We start from the raw sequence: 19,038 nt of genomic DNA on the forward strand, positions 1-19,038 counted from the left end.
CGATGAGAGTGGGAGGTTGGATTTCCAAACGCCTGCTTGAAACCTGTAGTTGAGTAAAGATAGATGTTATAATCTACTAGTAGTTCAAAAGAGTTGTTCCGTGGAATCATTCATTCTTTTCTCAAGGCAAACTCAAGTTTTAAGTATTCCACTCATTTAAACTCTAATTTAAATCAAATAGTTAAAGAGGAGAATTCAAATACTCCTGTTTTATCCTGCATATAATTCAATAAGTCAATTAGTTTGGGATTTGACACTTGTCCAGTGACGGAGCCAGAAATTTTTCAAAGCCTGGGCAAAATATTTTCAGAATATATATTAAACAGTTTAAAATAATAGCAAAATTGTGAATTGGTGCAGTTGTATGTTTTGTTGAAACTAACATGGAGAACCGCTATTTACCACGGATCCAAAAGGAGGGTTTACCACGGATCAAACCCACACTGTAGCAGGGTCAGGTAGCGCGCCTAACCACTGCAACACAATGTAACATATTATATGTTATGGATAATATGATAATTATAGGTACGTTGAGGACTGCAGTGACATCTATGAATCTCCTACAAGATCCGGGACAGAGTCCCGGACTCTGACACTTGAAAGATTTTGACTTAAAATGAAAGTGTAATATGTGAACTTATTAAAAAGTAAACTACTACTATTTTATAAATCCAAAAGCGAAAAACGATTTGGATTTGATGAATTATTTATGTTCATGCACCTGTCCCATCCCCATCAACTGTGAGGGACGTAGTTTTATACATGCATTATGCATAGTCACGTAACCCGTGGCCAAACCAAGAAGCCAAGTGTGGCATGGCATAGTTCAATAATGTTAAGATTCTCGTTATGATATAAAATGTAAGTATAGTATAGTATAGTGCGGTCCCCCATCGCATGCAAAAGCAAATCTCTTCGCCTTTTGCTTCTGATTGTTGTCCAATTTAAACCCTAGTTTGTGTTGCCCGACAAATGAATTTGAGCATTCTTATTCTTATGCAAACCATATAGTATAGTATATATGATTAGTAAAATCTCATGTTCATTTTCTTGGCAAGTAGGAGTATATATTTAGACCAAGTATATGTTTGTTATATTGGCTGAATAGAAGTCAATCATACTAACGATAGAGTGTAAATGCTGGCTAGACTAAGCGGTAAATTTGTAGGAAGTGTCTTCTTTTCCAATAAAACATCGCTTAGTCCAAGAACTTCTGACCAAAGTTCTTTTTGGGGGTTCATCCATGTTTGCTGCCCGAGATATTGATTGATGCCACCATAAAAAGATAATATTGATCTAATACTTAGTTCCCTCACCATCATCATTTTTTATTTATTGGATCTTACTAAGGAGTCTCTCAATATTAGTTAAGGAATCCATAAATTAAAAAAATTGTATTAGAAATATAAGATGTTATTTTTGATCAAGTAATAATTATCCTTTTTTTTTATGAAAATTTACTTGTTTAAGATGTTTAACCAATATCTATGTGACACTCTTTAGCATTCTTTAAACACTAGTTAAGGAAACAAATATAGTAGAAATTTCTTGAAAGTTGTGTAATCAAGCATTAACAAGTAGGCACATGTTAACTTGTGCCTTGAAGGGCACATGTTAAAGAACTCATTATAGAAATATACGCATCAAAAGTTGTGCATTCAACTTCTTAAAAATTAAAATGTTATGTTTTCTAATGTAATGTTACTTTTTAGCGTTCTTTAACATGTGCCATTAGGGCACAAGTTAGCATGACTCTAAAAAGTATAGAAAATGTTGTTTTCAATGCAAAACTTACCTTTTTTGTTTTCTTAACTAACGTCCGGGGGCACTAGTTAGCATAATCTTTTTTTAAAAAAATCTTATTGGAATATGCGAGTGTGATTCTCCTCAAGGTCTCAGGTTCCATTCTCCTCAATGTCAATGTAGGTGGGTTAATTTAGCTTCTTAAAAAAAATGAGTATCATAAAATATGATTTTGTGTTAATAACAATAAACTTGGAAAAAGTCGGTCCTAGTTTTTTAGTTAGAGAAACTACACATTCTCTCTAAGTTTTCTTTCTCTTTCATCCATCGAGTATGAGTGATTTTAAGTCATTTTTTGATCTAGAATCAGCCATCAACATCTTTGTTTCCCTTTCTTTCAATCTAAATAAGTGATTACACATATAAAGCTTTTTATTTTGTTGTGTTTTTTTTCGTGATTTCGTCGTCTAGGTGCGGCGTCGTTTGATTTTGCCTGTTGTTGTGGTGTTTGTTTAGTTGTTATTGAAAGAAACATAAGTAAGTCACAAATTCAATCAATGATTTGGGCATCAAAGTTGAAGATCTGGAAGCTTGGATATTCTGGTGATTTAGATTTTATCATATTATTTGTAGGCATTTTGTCGTTGTATGTTATTTATAACTTGGGTGGTGTGAGTTTGTTCGCAAATTCACCTTTTACGTTTTTAGCAATGTTGATCATGTTATTGTATCTGATGTATTCTATCAATTTGAATGAATGAATGTCGTTTTGCTTTTGTAAAAACAAAACAATAAACCTGGAAAATATTTGAGCGACATTGGATTTTGATGATATTGAAGATTTTAATATATTTTGATAAGAGAGAATTCAATAATGATTATTATAAATTATTTTTTATGAGATATAATGATTTATTAAAAGAAAGATGGAGACAATATCATCAATGTCATAAAAACTCAATGTCATGTAAACGTAACCCAATAAATTATCATATACCAAAGAGAGCAGTAAATTTATCAATAATGTGTATTAATTTTCAAAAAAATGTCCTTATAATTGGCCCAATAAATCTATTATGTTATATTTTCCTTTTACTAAGTCTTATTACATGTATTGTAGACAAAATAGAAAGAATGAAGTAATCATGACAAGTAGAAAGAGTGACCAAAAGAGTGGTGAAGCTTAGTTAGGGACCTTAGAGCACATTATGAGTTCTAATCTAAACTAATGGAAGACCTTGTAGTTTGTACATCTCTTGGACACACAAAGGAAAAAGGGGGAAATAGAAGAAAAAAGCTAAGGATGGATCCATCAACAATGGGAAATAAGGCACATCACACCACTAGTTGCAAAAACTCGAGGACCAAAATTGAATAGGACTTAAGGCTGAGGTTGGGCCTGAAAAGGAGAGGGGGGTTTGTCCTTCTGACACAATTGCACATGGGGATGGGTGTTGTGCTGCTTGCTTTTGTTGCTCTCAATAATACTACAATATTGTTAATATTTTTTTCTCTATTTGTGAGAGAGACAAATGTATATTTGTATAATTTTTTTATCTTTATAGGGAGGATATATGGGAGAGACAAATATATTATTTAAAGGCTATAGAGCTATTGTGTGGGACTATGGGGATTAGGATTGCCTTTTCATCATTATTTTGACTTTTCACTAAACCCTGATAGAGTTTCTTGTCAAATACCTTTATCAAAGGAATTTTCCACCTAGTCACACTTACCTTATTATTGTTTGGTATTGCATTTATAAAAAATAATAATCCATTTTCAACTTTTCAGGCAGAGGTACAGAGGAGGGTGCCATCTTGTGTCTCACCTAATATCGCTCCCTTATGTTACTTCATTATCTCAATAATATCAATTCTAAGATGGGGAAAATACAAGATGGAGAAATGACCCCACTGATGTTTAAATGGATACTTAAATATTAGGAACTCATTTCATGTGTTAATAAGAAAAATAATAAGATTTCACTGTACATATGAGAAAGATAGAGAGAAAGGTATGTAACTTTTCCTTTTAAAGATACACGATCATTGTCCATCAACTACATATTTATATGGATTCTCTCGAAATCATATAAAAATTTTAGAAATAGAAGAGACTTTTGAACATAAATGATTTCGAGAGTCTTTCTAAAAATTTTACATAGTTCAAATATAAAATTCTCTACTTAGTTATTTGAACTATGTAATAAATACTATGATAGAAATTTAAAAAATAATCATATTTCTCTCTTAAACTATGCAAACCTTTTTTTTTGTGAGACATTAGATCTGGCCGAGATACAACCCAAACAGTGATACATTGTATAAATTAGGTCAAATGGACCAACCTTAATCTATCATAACAAAATTTCACTAACCATGAGCGCAACCCAACGAACCCGCATACGGGCGCGAAACCAGGTTAAAAAATGAAAAGTGAACATTTGTGAAGAACAATTAGGGTTTAAATCTGGTGAATGGATCGACTGTCAACATAGTATCAAAATCCAAGTGTCAACAGCTCCTTGAACAATGTAGCAGGCATAAAAGCGCTCTTTCAAGCAAGAGGTACCCGAGTGTAGGCGGAAATAACACCTTAATACAAGTAAAACTCAACATATCTAAAAACATCATAGAGTTGAAAAAGTCATACCATCTAACACAAATTTCAAACAGACTCGTAAGAACTCAAATCGAGAGACAGTACCCTAAACTATGTAAACTAATATTTATTAAGAATGAATTTAATACTATTGTTTTTTGTAATCCAATATAGTCATAGTATTTTATAACAAAACGAATACTAGTTTGTTCTAAAAGTTGAATTATTCGTCTCGTTTGAGCTAAATGATTAAAAGAGCCGAGGAATTAACCGTCAAAGTTTTGGCAACAAGAAACATGCTACTATTACATTTAAGGCTTAATTGCACTTTTGGACCCCTATCTTTCCAAAAGTTGCGGTTATGGACCCTTAACTAATTTAAATACAAAACAGCCCCCTATGTTTTGATTCTTTGGCAGTTTTGGACCCCCAAGGCAAAAAAAAAAAAAAAAAAATTTGACACGTGACACCTCACTTAGGGTGCCACGTCAGCGTTGACCGAGTCAACAATGGACTGGGGGTCCAAAACTGTCAAAGAATCAAAACATAGGGGGCTGTTTTGTATTTAAATTAGTTAAGGGTCCATAACCGCAACTTTTGGAAAGATAGGGGTTCAAAAATGCAATTAAGCCTTAATTTTAATTACTTTCCTTTCAAAAAAACATTTTTTATTAACAAAATAAACAAGTACTAGTTTGTTCTTGACGACCATTTACTTATTTGCTTGATTATTTGTTTATTTAGTTTGCTAGATCATGTCAAAAATTGTATAGTGCTGCCATGAACTCGAGGCCAAAAAGAACCGATAAAAAAGTAAGGTATGGAGTATGTACATATAATATAATAATTCTGAAACATCATTTATGGTATACGGCTTATCACACAAAGTCAATGTAAAAAGAGATGCATTATATCATATTCTACTCCTTATAGATTGTAATCATGACTGCTCCAAAATTTTCAAAGTAGGTCCCTCCTTCTTATGTAGACATATTTGGGCCCCACCCTCTATCCCAACCCAAGTCCACCACCATGTGCCTTTATAAAGATAAATAAATTCAACAAGTTTATTTATTAAATAATATTCACCAAATTTCTTTTACAAAATAAAATTTATTAAGGAGACATAATTTATATAAAATTACATAGAACTATAATCTTAGAGAAAATTTACAACAAAATTAATGTATAATCTGAAAAGGGAAAATGCTAAGTAGTGTTTTTAAGACATTTATTAAGAAGTCTAAAGAATGATTTTTGTCTTGAAATTGATACATTCAACACATTGAAACTTAAAATCCAAATCAGAACAATTGCGAGCGAAACGTAACCATATACACTGATCGCAATAGATCAATCAACTGAATTTCTCAATTCACCAAAGTACTGACAAATTAATAAGCAACACACACAATACTACCAACTAACATTCCAATAAATAAACAGAGTGAAACTATTTGAACAACAAACGTTAACATCATGTGCCCTATCTCTATTTTGTGAGCTACCTAATTAACATGATACATCTCACATTGATATATGTAGACAAGAAATCGGTGCCCTATGTTCCCCGTCACCCCAGCCACTCTTTTACCACCATCCCTTCAATGATTCCTTGTCCTTTATTCTTCTGCAACCCCCCAAGGTTATAGCTACTTGCTTCTTTAGCTACCATTATTGATGTAGCTGAATATTTGATGAACTGCTTCTGCTATATCATTTGCTGTGCCTAGCTTACAGTCTTCTTCAATCTGTATCACCCATATATACAGCTCATTATTGATTTATTTATCAAATAATAATAAATAGTACTAATAAAAAAACTTAGAAAATTTGTCAAAAAAATAACTTAAAATGTGTTCAATGTAGTATGTATTTCTACCAAAATCTTGAAACAAGCTGATGATGTGGTCGCCTTAGCTAATTTATGGGCTACCTCATTTGCTTGTATCCTCACAAACTCAACACTAAAGTTAACATAATATTGTTCAAAAATAATTTTATAATTATGAATAATCATCCCAAAATCTATTATCCTAATGTGCATGTAAATAAATAATTCAATAATTTAAATGATCCGACTAAATTATTTTAGTTAAATTTTTTTATTTATGTGTATGGCCGAATATATTTTTATCAGATGTTGTGACCAAATAAAACTTGCAACAATAATCATAGTTCCTCTTTCAAATAGTGTGTTCTTTTTTTTTTTGGTCAATATCAAATAGTGTGTTCTAAAAACAACATTAGCTCCAGCTTATACCTTGTGGACTAACTCAACACTTCTTAAATATACATAAATTTATTAATTTTAAATATTGTAATAATTTATCAAAATGCATTTTATTTAATTTTATATTGATAAACAATGTTGGAACCAAGGAAGCCAGGTTTTGCTTAGATTGCAAGTCAGAAAAGAACAGTACTCTGACTTGATACCATAGTGAGTTGACCAATTTTAAAAATAATATAAAAAGAAAACACTATGATGAGTGAAAAGACAGAATAATACCTTGAGATTGAAGGAGTAGAGTACAGAAGACTCAAAAGATGTGATGTTTAGGTGAAGAATAGTTAGCCTAAGATTTTCCAAAGCAACAATAACCTTTATCAATTGACCAGCCTTTTTTTTGCACTCAATTTTCAAGTTCACATGGGTTTGAATCAATGTCACTTTTATATCTGCTGCTTCTGATTTGTTTTCTGCCTTTACCTCATTTTCTTCATAAGGTGATAATTTCATTCCATAACTAGGTGGTGATGATGATGATGAGGAACCAAAATCTTCATTCTTTTTTATCCTTTTTTGTGCTTCAAGAGATTCAAGCAATTGTTCTAACTCTTTCACAAAATCAATTGCTCCTCCAATTATTGATGCTTGGTCACCCTATCACATAAACAAAACAAAAAATCTTTACCAAAGTGAATTCTTTTTCAAAAAATAAATAAATAAAAAAGCAAAAATACAACAAAAAAAAAAAACTTTACCAAAGTGAATTTTTTTAAATAAACAAAAAAGCAAAAAAATTTAGTATATATTTAAATTTTACAAAATGAGTGACTTTGACAAAATCAAAGTGTTTTCACAAAAAGCAAATTGAAAAAATCACTAGACACTAATATTTTATTGAAGCTAAAAAATTTAATTTTTACTAAAATCTCATTAACATAATGTGATTATGTCAAACTCAAAGAAAATCCAAACATGCCCTTGTATACAAAACCAAAAAAGATTGGATTTTTAACATGAAAATTTCAAAAGAAAGGATTTTGAAGAAAAGGGTATAAGAATTTGACATCAAATTTCATAAAGAATGATTGAAAAGTTCATACCCTTTGAACATATGAAGAGGGCATGAGAGACCTAAGAACACTGAGATGATCATTCATTTGGCGTCTCCTATTACGTTCAACAGCAATGTGTGTCATTCTTTGATTCTCAACATCTTCCTTATTCTTAACCGGTCTTGTTCTTTTTCTCTTTCTCTTTTCCCTTGTTGTTCCTTGTTGAGATTTGGAACATGATTGTGCTGTTTTTGTTTCTTCTTGTTGGTTACATTCATAGCTTGTTTTCTCAATGCATGAAGTTGAAAGTGAAACTTTATTGCTTTCTGATTTCACTGGTGATTGCATCTCCAACATTTCTTGTGTTACGCAGCTTTCAAATTCCAATGTTGTGCCTTGAACTTGTTGTGAATCCATTCTAGGAATGTAAGCTATGTCTTCCCATGGTTTTTTCATATGTTGTAGCCTTAAAAGTGTTTGAAAGTTTTGTTCTTTCAAAGGAAAAAACTGTGGAGAATCAACACTTTGTAGCATTTGAAGAAATGGCATGTTATCTTCTAAACTTGATATGAGAAATTGCTCTTCCTCTTCAAATCTCAAACTTTGTTCATCAAGTAATGTTTGGTCTAAACAATTCACTTCACCAAAGAACTGCAAAAAATGTGTTAATTTGTTAAATAATAATGCAAAAAGAAAAAGTGAAGCAAAGTTTGGTTAGATTTCACTATCAAAACTCAACTAAATAATTCAAAAGAAGCAAGGAATATATGCTTCAATGAATGAGGATGAATTTGGAGTTTGGTAAGAATGGAGAAAAGGGGTAAGTAATAAAATAGTAACAAAAATAGTATGTCAACAAAAGAGAGCAAGAGAAGAGAAATGTAATTTTTAGGAAAATAGCAACATAATGCATTCAATGCAAAAAATGTAATGCAAAACTAAGAGAAAGAAATACATACACAAGAATTGATGGGTCCTTGAAGCCTCTCCATGATCAAAGAGGTGTATATGTCACACTTAAAATTAATTTAATGCTTTAGCTTTCAATGAGGGTGACCAACATTCCGTATGGTAATGATTTATACTAACAAAAGAATGGTAATAAATGTAAAACCATAAGAAGAAGCAGAATAAGACCCCATATGAGTAATACCCCAAAAAAATATACTCTTTTGTTTTATGATATTATTGATATACTCTCTTATATAGAATATAACAATAAATGCTTTGTTAGTAACCAACAAACAACTCTTAAGTCTCACAACAAAGGAAAGAGAAATTTTTGTGTGTGTGTGTGAAAAGAGAGAGAATAGGATTGATCTAAAATCAGTAGAGGGATTGTGGTAAGAAATGAAAGGTGGAAACTTCTTAAATGGGGTTGCAAGAGATATGCTAGGCTAAGCTATGAGATATATTTGAAGGTGTGTGTGAGAGAGAGTTGGTAAGAGAGAGAGTTGGTAAGAGAGAGAGAGAAGGGTTGTCTGATTTGTAAGGTCCCAAGCATTATTGGCGGGGTGTGTGGCAGTTTTGTTGTCTATCAGCAGGGACAGATAGTTGTGGGACTCTTCACCATCTCTCTGTGTGTTTCTCTCTCTCTCTCTTGAAAGATGAAAAAGAAAGAAACTTTGGAAAAGATTGGAAAGGTTTTATGTGGATTGTGTGGTTTGTTTGATGATGATAGATCAATCACTTCAATTTTTTCTATGGACTATTTATTATTAGTTATACATAAGTCCAAATTATAGAACTTGCAACGTATATTTTTTAGTTATATTATTATTTGTCAAAAACAAAAAATTAGTTATATTAGTTACACATTATGGATATGTCTAGAGTTGATCTAAAAGTCTAGATCAAACCATTACATTAAAGAAAATGCTAACTAGGTTATTGGATACTAGTTAAATAAACTAATATATAAATATTGTATTGACAAACGATATTAACCATCAATATACAACTTATAACTAATGTGATTGGCATAAGTGAGATAGAAATCCAACCTTGGACGAAAAAGTACATATTAAACAACATAGATAATATATATGTTTTATGCTTAAAGTGTTAAATTAAGATGTGAAGTGAATTTTTTTCGTGTGTCATTGCTCTTAACTCAATATAATGATCCTTGAAACACCTTTCACGATCCAATAATTATATCGAAGTTGATGATTATCCTAAAAGGGAATAATTACTTGTATCAATAGTATCTTTGTTAATGGTGGTCAAGCGAGTATCTGATTAACATAGTGGCAATGACAATACAAGTTTATGTAGATGAAGACACTTTCGCTTGAAGGATATCATATCCAAATGAATGAAGATACATATAGTTGAAGAGATTGTTGGTGATGGGGAGTTAAATGTCCCAAATTAGATGAAAATTGAAGGTTGAACAACATTTATGTAAAATGGCTAATATAGTAATATACCTAATATTTTAATGTTTTAAGTTAAAAAGTGATGTCGATTTTTCTCTATATAGTTGTTCTTAATCCATTGTAATGATCTATCGAGTTTCCCTCGTGAACCAACAATTTACATTTTGACATTTGATAATAAAAAACCAGAGCTTACACTTCTTAAATAAACCATTATAATAATATTCCAATGAATTGTTTAATACCAATATATCACACCAATGAATCACAACTTATAAATTTAATAAACAAAGCCATTATTTATTATAAGTCTTTTAGGCTTATAAAAAACATTGTATATACCGATATATAATTTAGACCATAATATTTAAACATCCTACTTTTTAATAGCATTCATTCAACACTTTATTTTATCTTTTTATATCACATCATAGACCTATTACATCTACTATATCATTTTACTTTTTTATTTAATTTAAGGTGTATAGCAAGGTATCCAAAACATTTTCCTAAAGTTTAGTAGATAAATTTTACAAGTGTATAATAATAGTAACAATTTTCTTTCCCTCAAAAAAGAAAATAGTAACAATTTTCTTTCTATAAAATAAATAAACCTCTGTTAAAGTTCAAGACTGAAGAGCACGTATTTGTGCACATGCCATCACTTGTTTATCCGCCAGTTCTACTAGTCAATTTTTACTGCATGTCTGCACATGAGGGCAGTCGGACAGCCGAGCAAATACAAAGGTAAAGGTAAAACCTCTTGGATTTTTTTTCCTTTTGCAATAAACAAAATTTATTTGTTAATTAATTAATTTTTGTTAAAAATGATGATCGAGAATGAAAATTAATTTAAGTTAAAATACATTTTTAACCCCATATTATATTAACTTAAGAAACTAGTCTCTTTTTAAAAATTTCCTCTAAATTACATTCTTCCACATACGAAGTTGATATTATATTTTGTACCCTTGTTCAAAATAAATTAGTTTTAGTTAAAAGTCGATAATTTAATCTTCAAATAAACAAGGATCACTTTGATAGAACCAAATTGTTCGAAGTAACATTATACAAAGGGGAGTCTAAGATTTCTTCAAAATTAGAGATCAACACATAAACTATCTTTGACTGAAAATGTATAAAAAGGATTAAGGTCTCAAAATCATACATCAATCACATTATATTTGAAAGAAATGTTAGATAATAACACCACATAGTCTTCCATTAACAACCCCTATTTTGTTATAGAATCTTATGTAATTTCTCGAACAATCTCCTTAATAAAAGGGGATCGGTCTTGTTTTTTTTTTTTTTTGAAACATATAGGATCCTTATCACTTCACTTTTTAAGACCCCCCACCCTAGCCACCTAACCATCCTTATATCTCTTAGGGCTGAAATCAGCAAGCTAATCAGTACTTTTGTTGTCTTCTCACCAAGTATGATGAACCTGAATGTGCCACATACAATTCTAGAGATTTTGAATACGCCGAATAATTGAAGTGGTAGTCATATAAATCTTGCAAATATATCTGACCATGTTAATAAGCAATTTAGGACCACTTTTCGCATAAAGATGTGAATTTTTGTCACTCAAAACTAGCTCCAGAGCAAGGTAGAGAACCCCACGTTTATGCCTGATGACTATCACAATCGTTAAATTTGCAAAAGAAAATCCTTGAGCCATCTCTCATTAGTATAACAAAGAAGATCACCACTAGCTACATGATTCCCATTTTCTCTGCATGCTTCATCACAATTGAGTATAAGTCATTCCTCACGAGGATGCTTCCATTCAATGAAAATTATTTCAATGTGACAAGGATCATCCTGAAGATGATTATGTATGAAATCTGACATGGTGCTAAAAAATGGTTAGATGGAACTAGTTTGATTAGCTTATCTTTGAAAATTATCCTTGGAGATTGTTTTGTTTTGCGAATAAATGCGAAAGTACTCATGAAAGTTGTCTTCCACCTCGAGTTGGGATCTCGATTCCAATACTTGTTAAGGTTAAGAAAAACCTAGTTCATGCAATCAAAATAAAAGAAGCCAATCATCTAGTCAAAAGGTACAAGTATGATCCCTACCTGAGTTGCATACATGCAGTCTCTGAGAACATTAAAAATAGTTTGATCCTCCATTCAACAAAAACAACGAAAAGATGATGCTATGCCCCCACCCGACCTACTATAATGGTAATTACTTAAATTATGATCATGAGTTACCAACCATAGGAAGAATCAAATACAATGTGGACCATTCTAATTCCACAAATTTTTTCAGCCACCTTCAATAATATTTTGATTCCCATACTGCACATTATACTCATTTATGATTGAGAAAAGATAGAGGAACTATATAGAAAAAAAAAAAGGATAAATGACTGATATGTTACAATTAAAAAAGATAAATGACCTCTAGAGTAATTTTTCACTTTCCTATCAATACATTTATTTGGCGTAAACCAGATATTCTCTGTGTATAACTGTAGAGACTAACCTCTTGAGTCTTGTGGGATCGATCCAAATGAGAGGTAAACTCTTCCTAAGAGTTTTAACGTTGTTGCATGCCTAAAGCTGGATTCGAACCCGAGACCTTGTTAATTTAGAAGAGTCCTCTTAGGTTGTTGTTAATACATTGTGTCACCATGTTGCATTTGTGATAAGTGATTGCTTTAAGGGACATCATAGCACTTGACAATAATTGAAAAAGTCAATTTATTCTTGGGTTAAATATGTTTTTTGGCCCTTATAAATATACCAACTTTTCATTTTAATCTATTTTAAAAAAATCTTCAACTTTTAGCCCCGCAAAAGGTTTCTATCATCACTTTTGGTCTCTACTTTTAAACCAACTCATGTGTAACCATCATATTTTTGAATGAAATTTTGCCAAAATGCGTAGAATATTATAACAATTTGTCTAAAAAAATATAATTTTTTAACAAACCATGAATTAAATATGAATTAAGTGACAAAAACATAAAATTTCATATTTAATTCATGTTTTGTTAAAAAATTCTAATTTTTTTTAGAGAGATTCTAATAATATTCTAAACATTCTTAAAAAAAATCATTTTAAAATACGAAGGTTACACACGAGTTGTCTCAAAAGTAAAAACCAAAAGCAGTGATGAAAAACTTTTGAGGAACTAAAGTCGAAGAAATTTTGTAGAAGAACTAAAACAAAAATTTAATATATTTATAAGAACCCAATAATTTTTTATTTTTTTTAAGAATAAGAACCAAAAACATATTAAACCCTGTATTCTTATATCCGATTTAAATCCAAAATTGTATCTTTTCTCAAAAACACATGAACCTCCATTAAACCATGTTTAACACAACTTGTTCTGAGACTTCTATATGCTTCTCAAATTTATTATCCGTGTTCCATATCCAACTCCATGTATCCTAATAAAACCAACAGCTTTTAGATTGAAATCTATATATGTTGCATATAACATATGTTCCATTATGTACGTATTTCCTATGTCACAAACCTTGGTCCAGCAAAAATCAGCAACTTTGGAGTTGAAATCTAATGAAGATTTTTATATCCATAGTACCATTTTTCATTAATCAGATATCTTCAAGTGATTTATTCCTTAGATATATTCATAATCAAGACTGTCAAGTTTCTTTCCAAGCCAAAATCTCTATATATCTAACAAAATTGAAGTGATAAATTTACGAATTGGTTTCAACTTCTCTCATAAGTTATTCTTCAATTTTCTTGTAAAAACTACTTTTGCTCTGATTACAGCCGTGTTAAAGGTGCTTTTTCATGTGTTTTTGAAGAAGATACAATGTAACGGTTTAAATTGGATATACGACAACAACAACCAAGCTTTATCCTAATAAGTGGAGTCGGCTACATGGATTAAATTACGTCAGTGTTATATCATAAACCATATTTGGATTCAACTTATTGACTTCTAAATCATTTTTAATGGTTTCTCTTATAGTTTTCCTACGTCTCCCTCAAGCTCTTTGGACCCGACCCTCCTCCATCTGATCAACTCTTCTTACGACGGCACGGGTCTTCTCTCTACATACCCAAATCATCTAAGTCTATTTTCTACCAACTTTTCTACTATAGGTGCTTCCCCCATTCTCTCTCTAATTGTGTCATTCCTAATCCTATCTAGTCCAGTCTTACCACTTATCAAGTGCAACATTCTCATCTCCGCTACACTTACTTGATTCTTGTGCTGGCTCTTCACCGCCCAACACACATACAACATAGTAGGTCTGACTGCTGTCCGATAGAACTTTTCTTTCAACTTAAGTGGTACTTTCTTATCGCACAAAACACCTAAGGTTCTTCTCTATTTCAACCATCCAACATGAATACGATGCTATTCATCTGGTTCTATTTCTCCTTCATTTTGTACTATGAGCCCAAGATATTTAAACCGTGTAACTTGGGATATGATATGATTTTCAACTTTCACCTTCACGGTCGACCTACTTCTCCTTTTGCTGAAGTTACATTTCATGTACTCCGTCTTGCTTCTATTTCTCCATGTAACTTGGGTTTAAATCGGGTACATGGACTAAATTGTCTTTTCTCTAGCATAACATGTGGTGATAAGGTGTGTTCACGTATGTAAATACCAGTCCAAGGTGTATTCAAAACATGGATGATAACATTACAAATTGGACCAAAAAGAGTAAGTTTTTCGTTAAATGTTCAATTAGGGACTAAAATGTTCCAATTAGTTTTTATGAAGGACTAAATGTTGTATTTTTTTGGGTAACGGACAAAATTGGCTCTCGGATTTTTCCTCAACGGCTAAAATAGGTCTTCACTTTTAAAATTTTATAAGATACACAATTAAAATTGTACCAAAAAATCATTTAGGAATCTCAGCTACTATAGAACTACCTTATCTCATATATACACTGAAAAACATGTAGGACTACCTTATCACCATTATGTCATGAATCCTACACCGATTATCATATGAACTGGGTTACCTTCATTGAAGTTCGTCCTCAATGTTATAGAGTTGACATTCATGATAAGATTAAGATAAATTGTGGACGGTAGCAACTGATTTATCTAACATAGTACATTTGGATAACTATGTATTAGTTATTATAAGTTATAACCACGTATCTATATGAAATACTATAGAAAATGGCACATTAATAGCTGGCCTCAAAAGCCAAAGACATTATCCATTTTTATGAACATTAATTGGCAAGACTCACAATCAAGATCTTTCACAAAATCTTCAACTCAATTTTAGCTCAAATTGTGAAGAGGCTTAATAAAGACGAGCATGTGCAAGATATCTTGAATCCAATGTGTGTGATGATTTTTTTCTTGGATTGTTGTTAACCCATTCGCGCGGTCCAGTGTTCCACAAGCTACTATTCTGTCGTATAAGGCGTTTTTTAGTTCCATGCATTACATTTTTCCATTGGTTTTACTTAGATTTGCCTAATTTAGTGTGAAGTGTTGTTTTCTTTTTCAGCATAATTAGGGTTTTTGACTTTGATAGACTAAACGTCCCAAACTCAAAGTATCTTCACCGCATAAGTTATTTAGACCCGTTATAAAACTAATTATCAAGCCGATAGGAGAACTTGTTATTTTAGCACTGAGTTGAATTGCTTTTCAAATGGACGACTGTATAATCATATTTAGACCTCATGAGCTTAGCTGACTTGGTAGGGACAATGCATAATATATGCAAGGTCCAGGGTTCAAACCCCGGCCACCACAAAATATATTCAAATTTTGTTTCTAGATAAACGAGTCACATTATCAACTCCTCAGACACACGGCACCGACCACCACAAAAACATTCAAATTTTATTTCTAGATATAAATGATATTGAATGATATATTTTTAAACCATATCGGTTAAAAAATAAATTGTATTTTAATATTTTCATTAGTTCATAATATTTATATTTTAATACCTAAAAAAGAAAATTAGTGATAAGAAACTTGTGCACAAGTACTCAATTGTTGTTGTTGTTCTATTGGATACAGAATAGCCAGGTGCATCATCAACTATTTCATTCAATGCTATCTTTATTTAATAAATCATGAAATAATTATACTAAAACCTAAAAAAGAACTTTAAATAATTATTAAAATCACATCACATTAATTAAAGTATGATAGTTACTTCCTGCTTATTCTGATGAGTGCCAAAATTATATACGTACACTCTACATCAATGATATGAAGCAAGTCGGTAGAGCATTTCTGTCTTAAGAACACAACCTGGTTTTCCATGACCCTACTAAGTAACTTGGCTGCATATGTTTTTTTTCCTTCTGCATATGTGATATGTCGACAAATTATATCAACAAATTTTTGTTCATCTTCATAAGTTGTATTTACAAAGAGTTTTTTTAGATAAATGTTATGTTATTTTTTTAATGTAATATTAAATATATTATTTCGGTTGTACTTTTTATTTAACTTTATGTATCCTTTTTTATTTTTGAAAAAAACTGTCTATTCTTGGAAATGGTATTATTTTATGATAATTGTTGAATAACCTTAATTTGATAAAGTTGTCTCCCTTATAACTTTTATTTATATTATTTTTGGTAATTTCATTCATATTATATAAACCATGAATAGAAGACAAACATGCAACAAGCTGCGCCGTTAAACATTTTTTGATGGCAAAATTAATCCTCGTAAACACAACATTCATGGACCTAGGAGACATGACATTTGAACTCTATGTGAATGTTCAACAACCTCTGGTGCTAGAAAACTGAAAGTTCAAAAACAAATGGTTTAAAAGCATATTGATTGTCAGAACACGCTTTCTCATGTTTGGCCACTTTGCTTGACGCAGGTTTTAACAGTGGCGGAGCCAGGAATTTTTTGGAGCCTGGGCAAAATAAAACAACAATAAGTTTTAGTGACAACCGCAACTGTAGGTAGAGGTATAATGTTTTTAAAATTGTCTCTTTAGAATTACCTACGGTTTTTTCCGTAGGTAAAGGTGGAAAACTTGCAGTGACAGTCATTTGTCAATGATAGACAGATTTAGCTAAGGAAATTTTTCCTATAGTGACGGATTTTGGCCGTCACTAAAAGTCAAATTTCTTGTAAATTTCTTGTAGTGATACAAAGAAAGTATGTGTTGAGCCAGGGCGTGTGCCCGGACTAGCTTGGGGGTAAAATCGCCCCTGGATTTTAGGATTGTCTGTCCTACGGTAAAAGATCCAACACCTAATCTCATAAGTGGTGAAACTTTAGTCAAGAAAAAAACAATTATAATAAATTATATAACACTTATAATAAACCGATCTTGAGTGATAAACAAGAAAAAAAGAAAAGAAAATTTACTCAACAAAAAAACAAAAGAATGGTCGATTCTTGGTGACTCTAGTTGTTTTAAGAGTTAGTGTGTCTGTTGTTGCCTTCACTCTTGGGGTAGAGGCAGCTTATATTGGGTCATATATCTTTTGTAATACTAATCAATTACCAAAGTTTAAAACTTTGGAAAAACCAATATCTTCATTTCTATGTATCTTAACCGTTGGCTTGGATATTGGAAATGTGGCTTCATATATTTCACTAGCTTCGGATAAATATTGCTGCAGCAAATTATATGTCACACTCAGAAATTAAAGACGTTAGTTAGAGTCAGTTTTTATAACTCAATTAGAGTCGATTATAGAAAATATTTTTGGTCTATATTTTTTTGCCATAATTTCTAAGTGATTAACAAACTTTAAATAAGGATAAAATGTTCATGAGAATTCAAATTCAAATTTTGGTTTAAATAATTGTTGATAAAACTTTACTTATCTTTCGACTGAATTTTAGATTAATAGGGTGCTCATTCTAAGAACGGTAGGGTTAAAACCAAAAAAAAATTGATCAAGTAGGAGGTTAAAATTTATCTTAATTTATGTATAATTTTGAGGTAATAGTAACTTTTAAAATCTAGGAAATGAAAAATTGTTCAATGGTTTTACTATGTACCTGTAGATGCCTTCACTCTTGGGGCATGAGCAGTTTAGGATGTTTTCTTTTGTCTTGTACTATATACTACGTAATCAATGATTCAATGCCCACTATACTACGTATGATTATTACTCTTTACAGATAAAAAATAACTAGAAATACCAAAATCATATAAATTTGTAAGAATATTTTGCTGTTGTCTCAGAATTGTTGCATCATTTACTAACTCATTATTTTAATTGCATCATACAATCAGAAGCATGTTCTTCTAACACTATAACCGTGCAAAACATTGGACACTGATTCCCTGCATTGAAAAAAGAACGCGGTTACACGCAGATTTCCATCACGATGGTAAATATGAGATCAGATGGTTCAGATTACACAATAACAAAATCCGTTTAGCACGAAGTTAATTTGAGATCGGCCGACTTGAATATTGTGTATTGCAATTACCACACTTAATCCAAATCTCACAACTTTGGATATATCCATAGAATTTACAACACAGTTTAAAAGACTTTCTCATTATAATTGCACCAACAAATTCAATTGAGACTAGACTTATCATTAAATCAGACAAATTGATAAACCTTACAATCTCAGGCTCTTGCATGTAAAACACATGATTTGTCAGTAATACAATCCAAAACACAATGGTTGTTGGCTGTTGCTCAAGTGGGGGCAGGGAATAGGGACCATTTTGGGTAAAAGTAGGAATGCTTGTAAGATATCATTTGAATCATACAAAAAATTCAACATTTAGATGTCATGATTCAGATCTTTCAACTTAAGTTATGATCATAGGTATGAATCCAACTTTAGAAATATAGCAGCATTAAAACTCTTACGGAAGATCTTTGTTGTCCATTGAGGCCTTACTCAATTCAAAAGATCTCTTTCCACAATTGCACATGAGAGATACTCGATTTACTCGCACATAAAATGTAAACAAATAAAGTTTCAAACAAGCTAAGACCTAATAAAATATTTGTTAACTAGAGAGAGATGGAAAGAAGTAACGACTCGTCACTACAATTTAGCTCCTCCAAAGTGAACAACTTAA

General features: G+C 31.3%; 1 protein-coding gene across 1 annotated transcript; it reads right to left on the minus strand.

The window, feature by feature from the left end:
• Positions 1–5,682: 5,682 nt before the first annotated feature.
• Positions 5,683–9,246, minus strand: LOC25500607 (transcription factor bHLH67). Its single transcript, XM_013589084.3, has 4 exons — positions 8,592–9,246; positions 7,681–8,283; positions 6,860–7,234; positions 5,683–6,098 (listed from the first exon to the last, which is right to left on the minus strand). Exons 1-4 carry the CDS (start codon positions 8,622–8,624, stop codon positions 6,012–6,014), a joined length of 1,098 nt encoding a protein of 365 aa, XP_013444538.1. The 5' UTR covers positions 8,625–9,246; the 3' UTR covers positions 5,683–6,011.
• Between the last annotated feature and the right edge of the window lie 9,792 nt (positions 9,247–19,038).

Source organism: Medicago truncatula, chromosome 8, assembly GCF_003473485.1.
Source record: "Medicago truncatula cultivar Jemalong A17 chromosome 8, MtrunA17r5.0-ANR, whole genome shotgun sequence".
Lineage (NCBI taxonomy): Eukaryota > Viridiplantae > Streptophyta > Magnoliopsida > Fabales > Fabaceae > Medicago > Medicago truncatula.

Bases quoted from the DNA above. Each gene is read 5' to 3' on its own strand.
- LOC25500607 (XM_013589084.3), bottom strand. From the start codon at position 8,624: ATGGAGAGGCTTCAAGGACCCATCAATTCTTGT. The intron at 8,284-8,591 runs GTATGTATTTCT...CATTTTTTGCAG, and splicing joins AAGGACCCATCAATTCTTGT to TTCTTTGGTGAAGTGAATTG. The intron at 6,099-6,859 runs GTATTATTCTGT...TGGGTGATACAG, and splicing joins TCTACTCCTTCAATCTCAAG to ATTGAAGAAGACTGTAAGCT.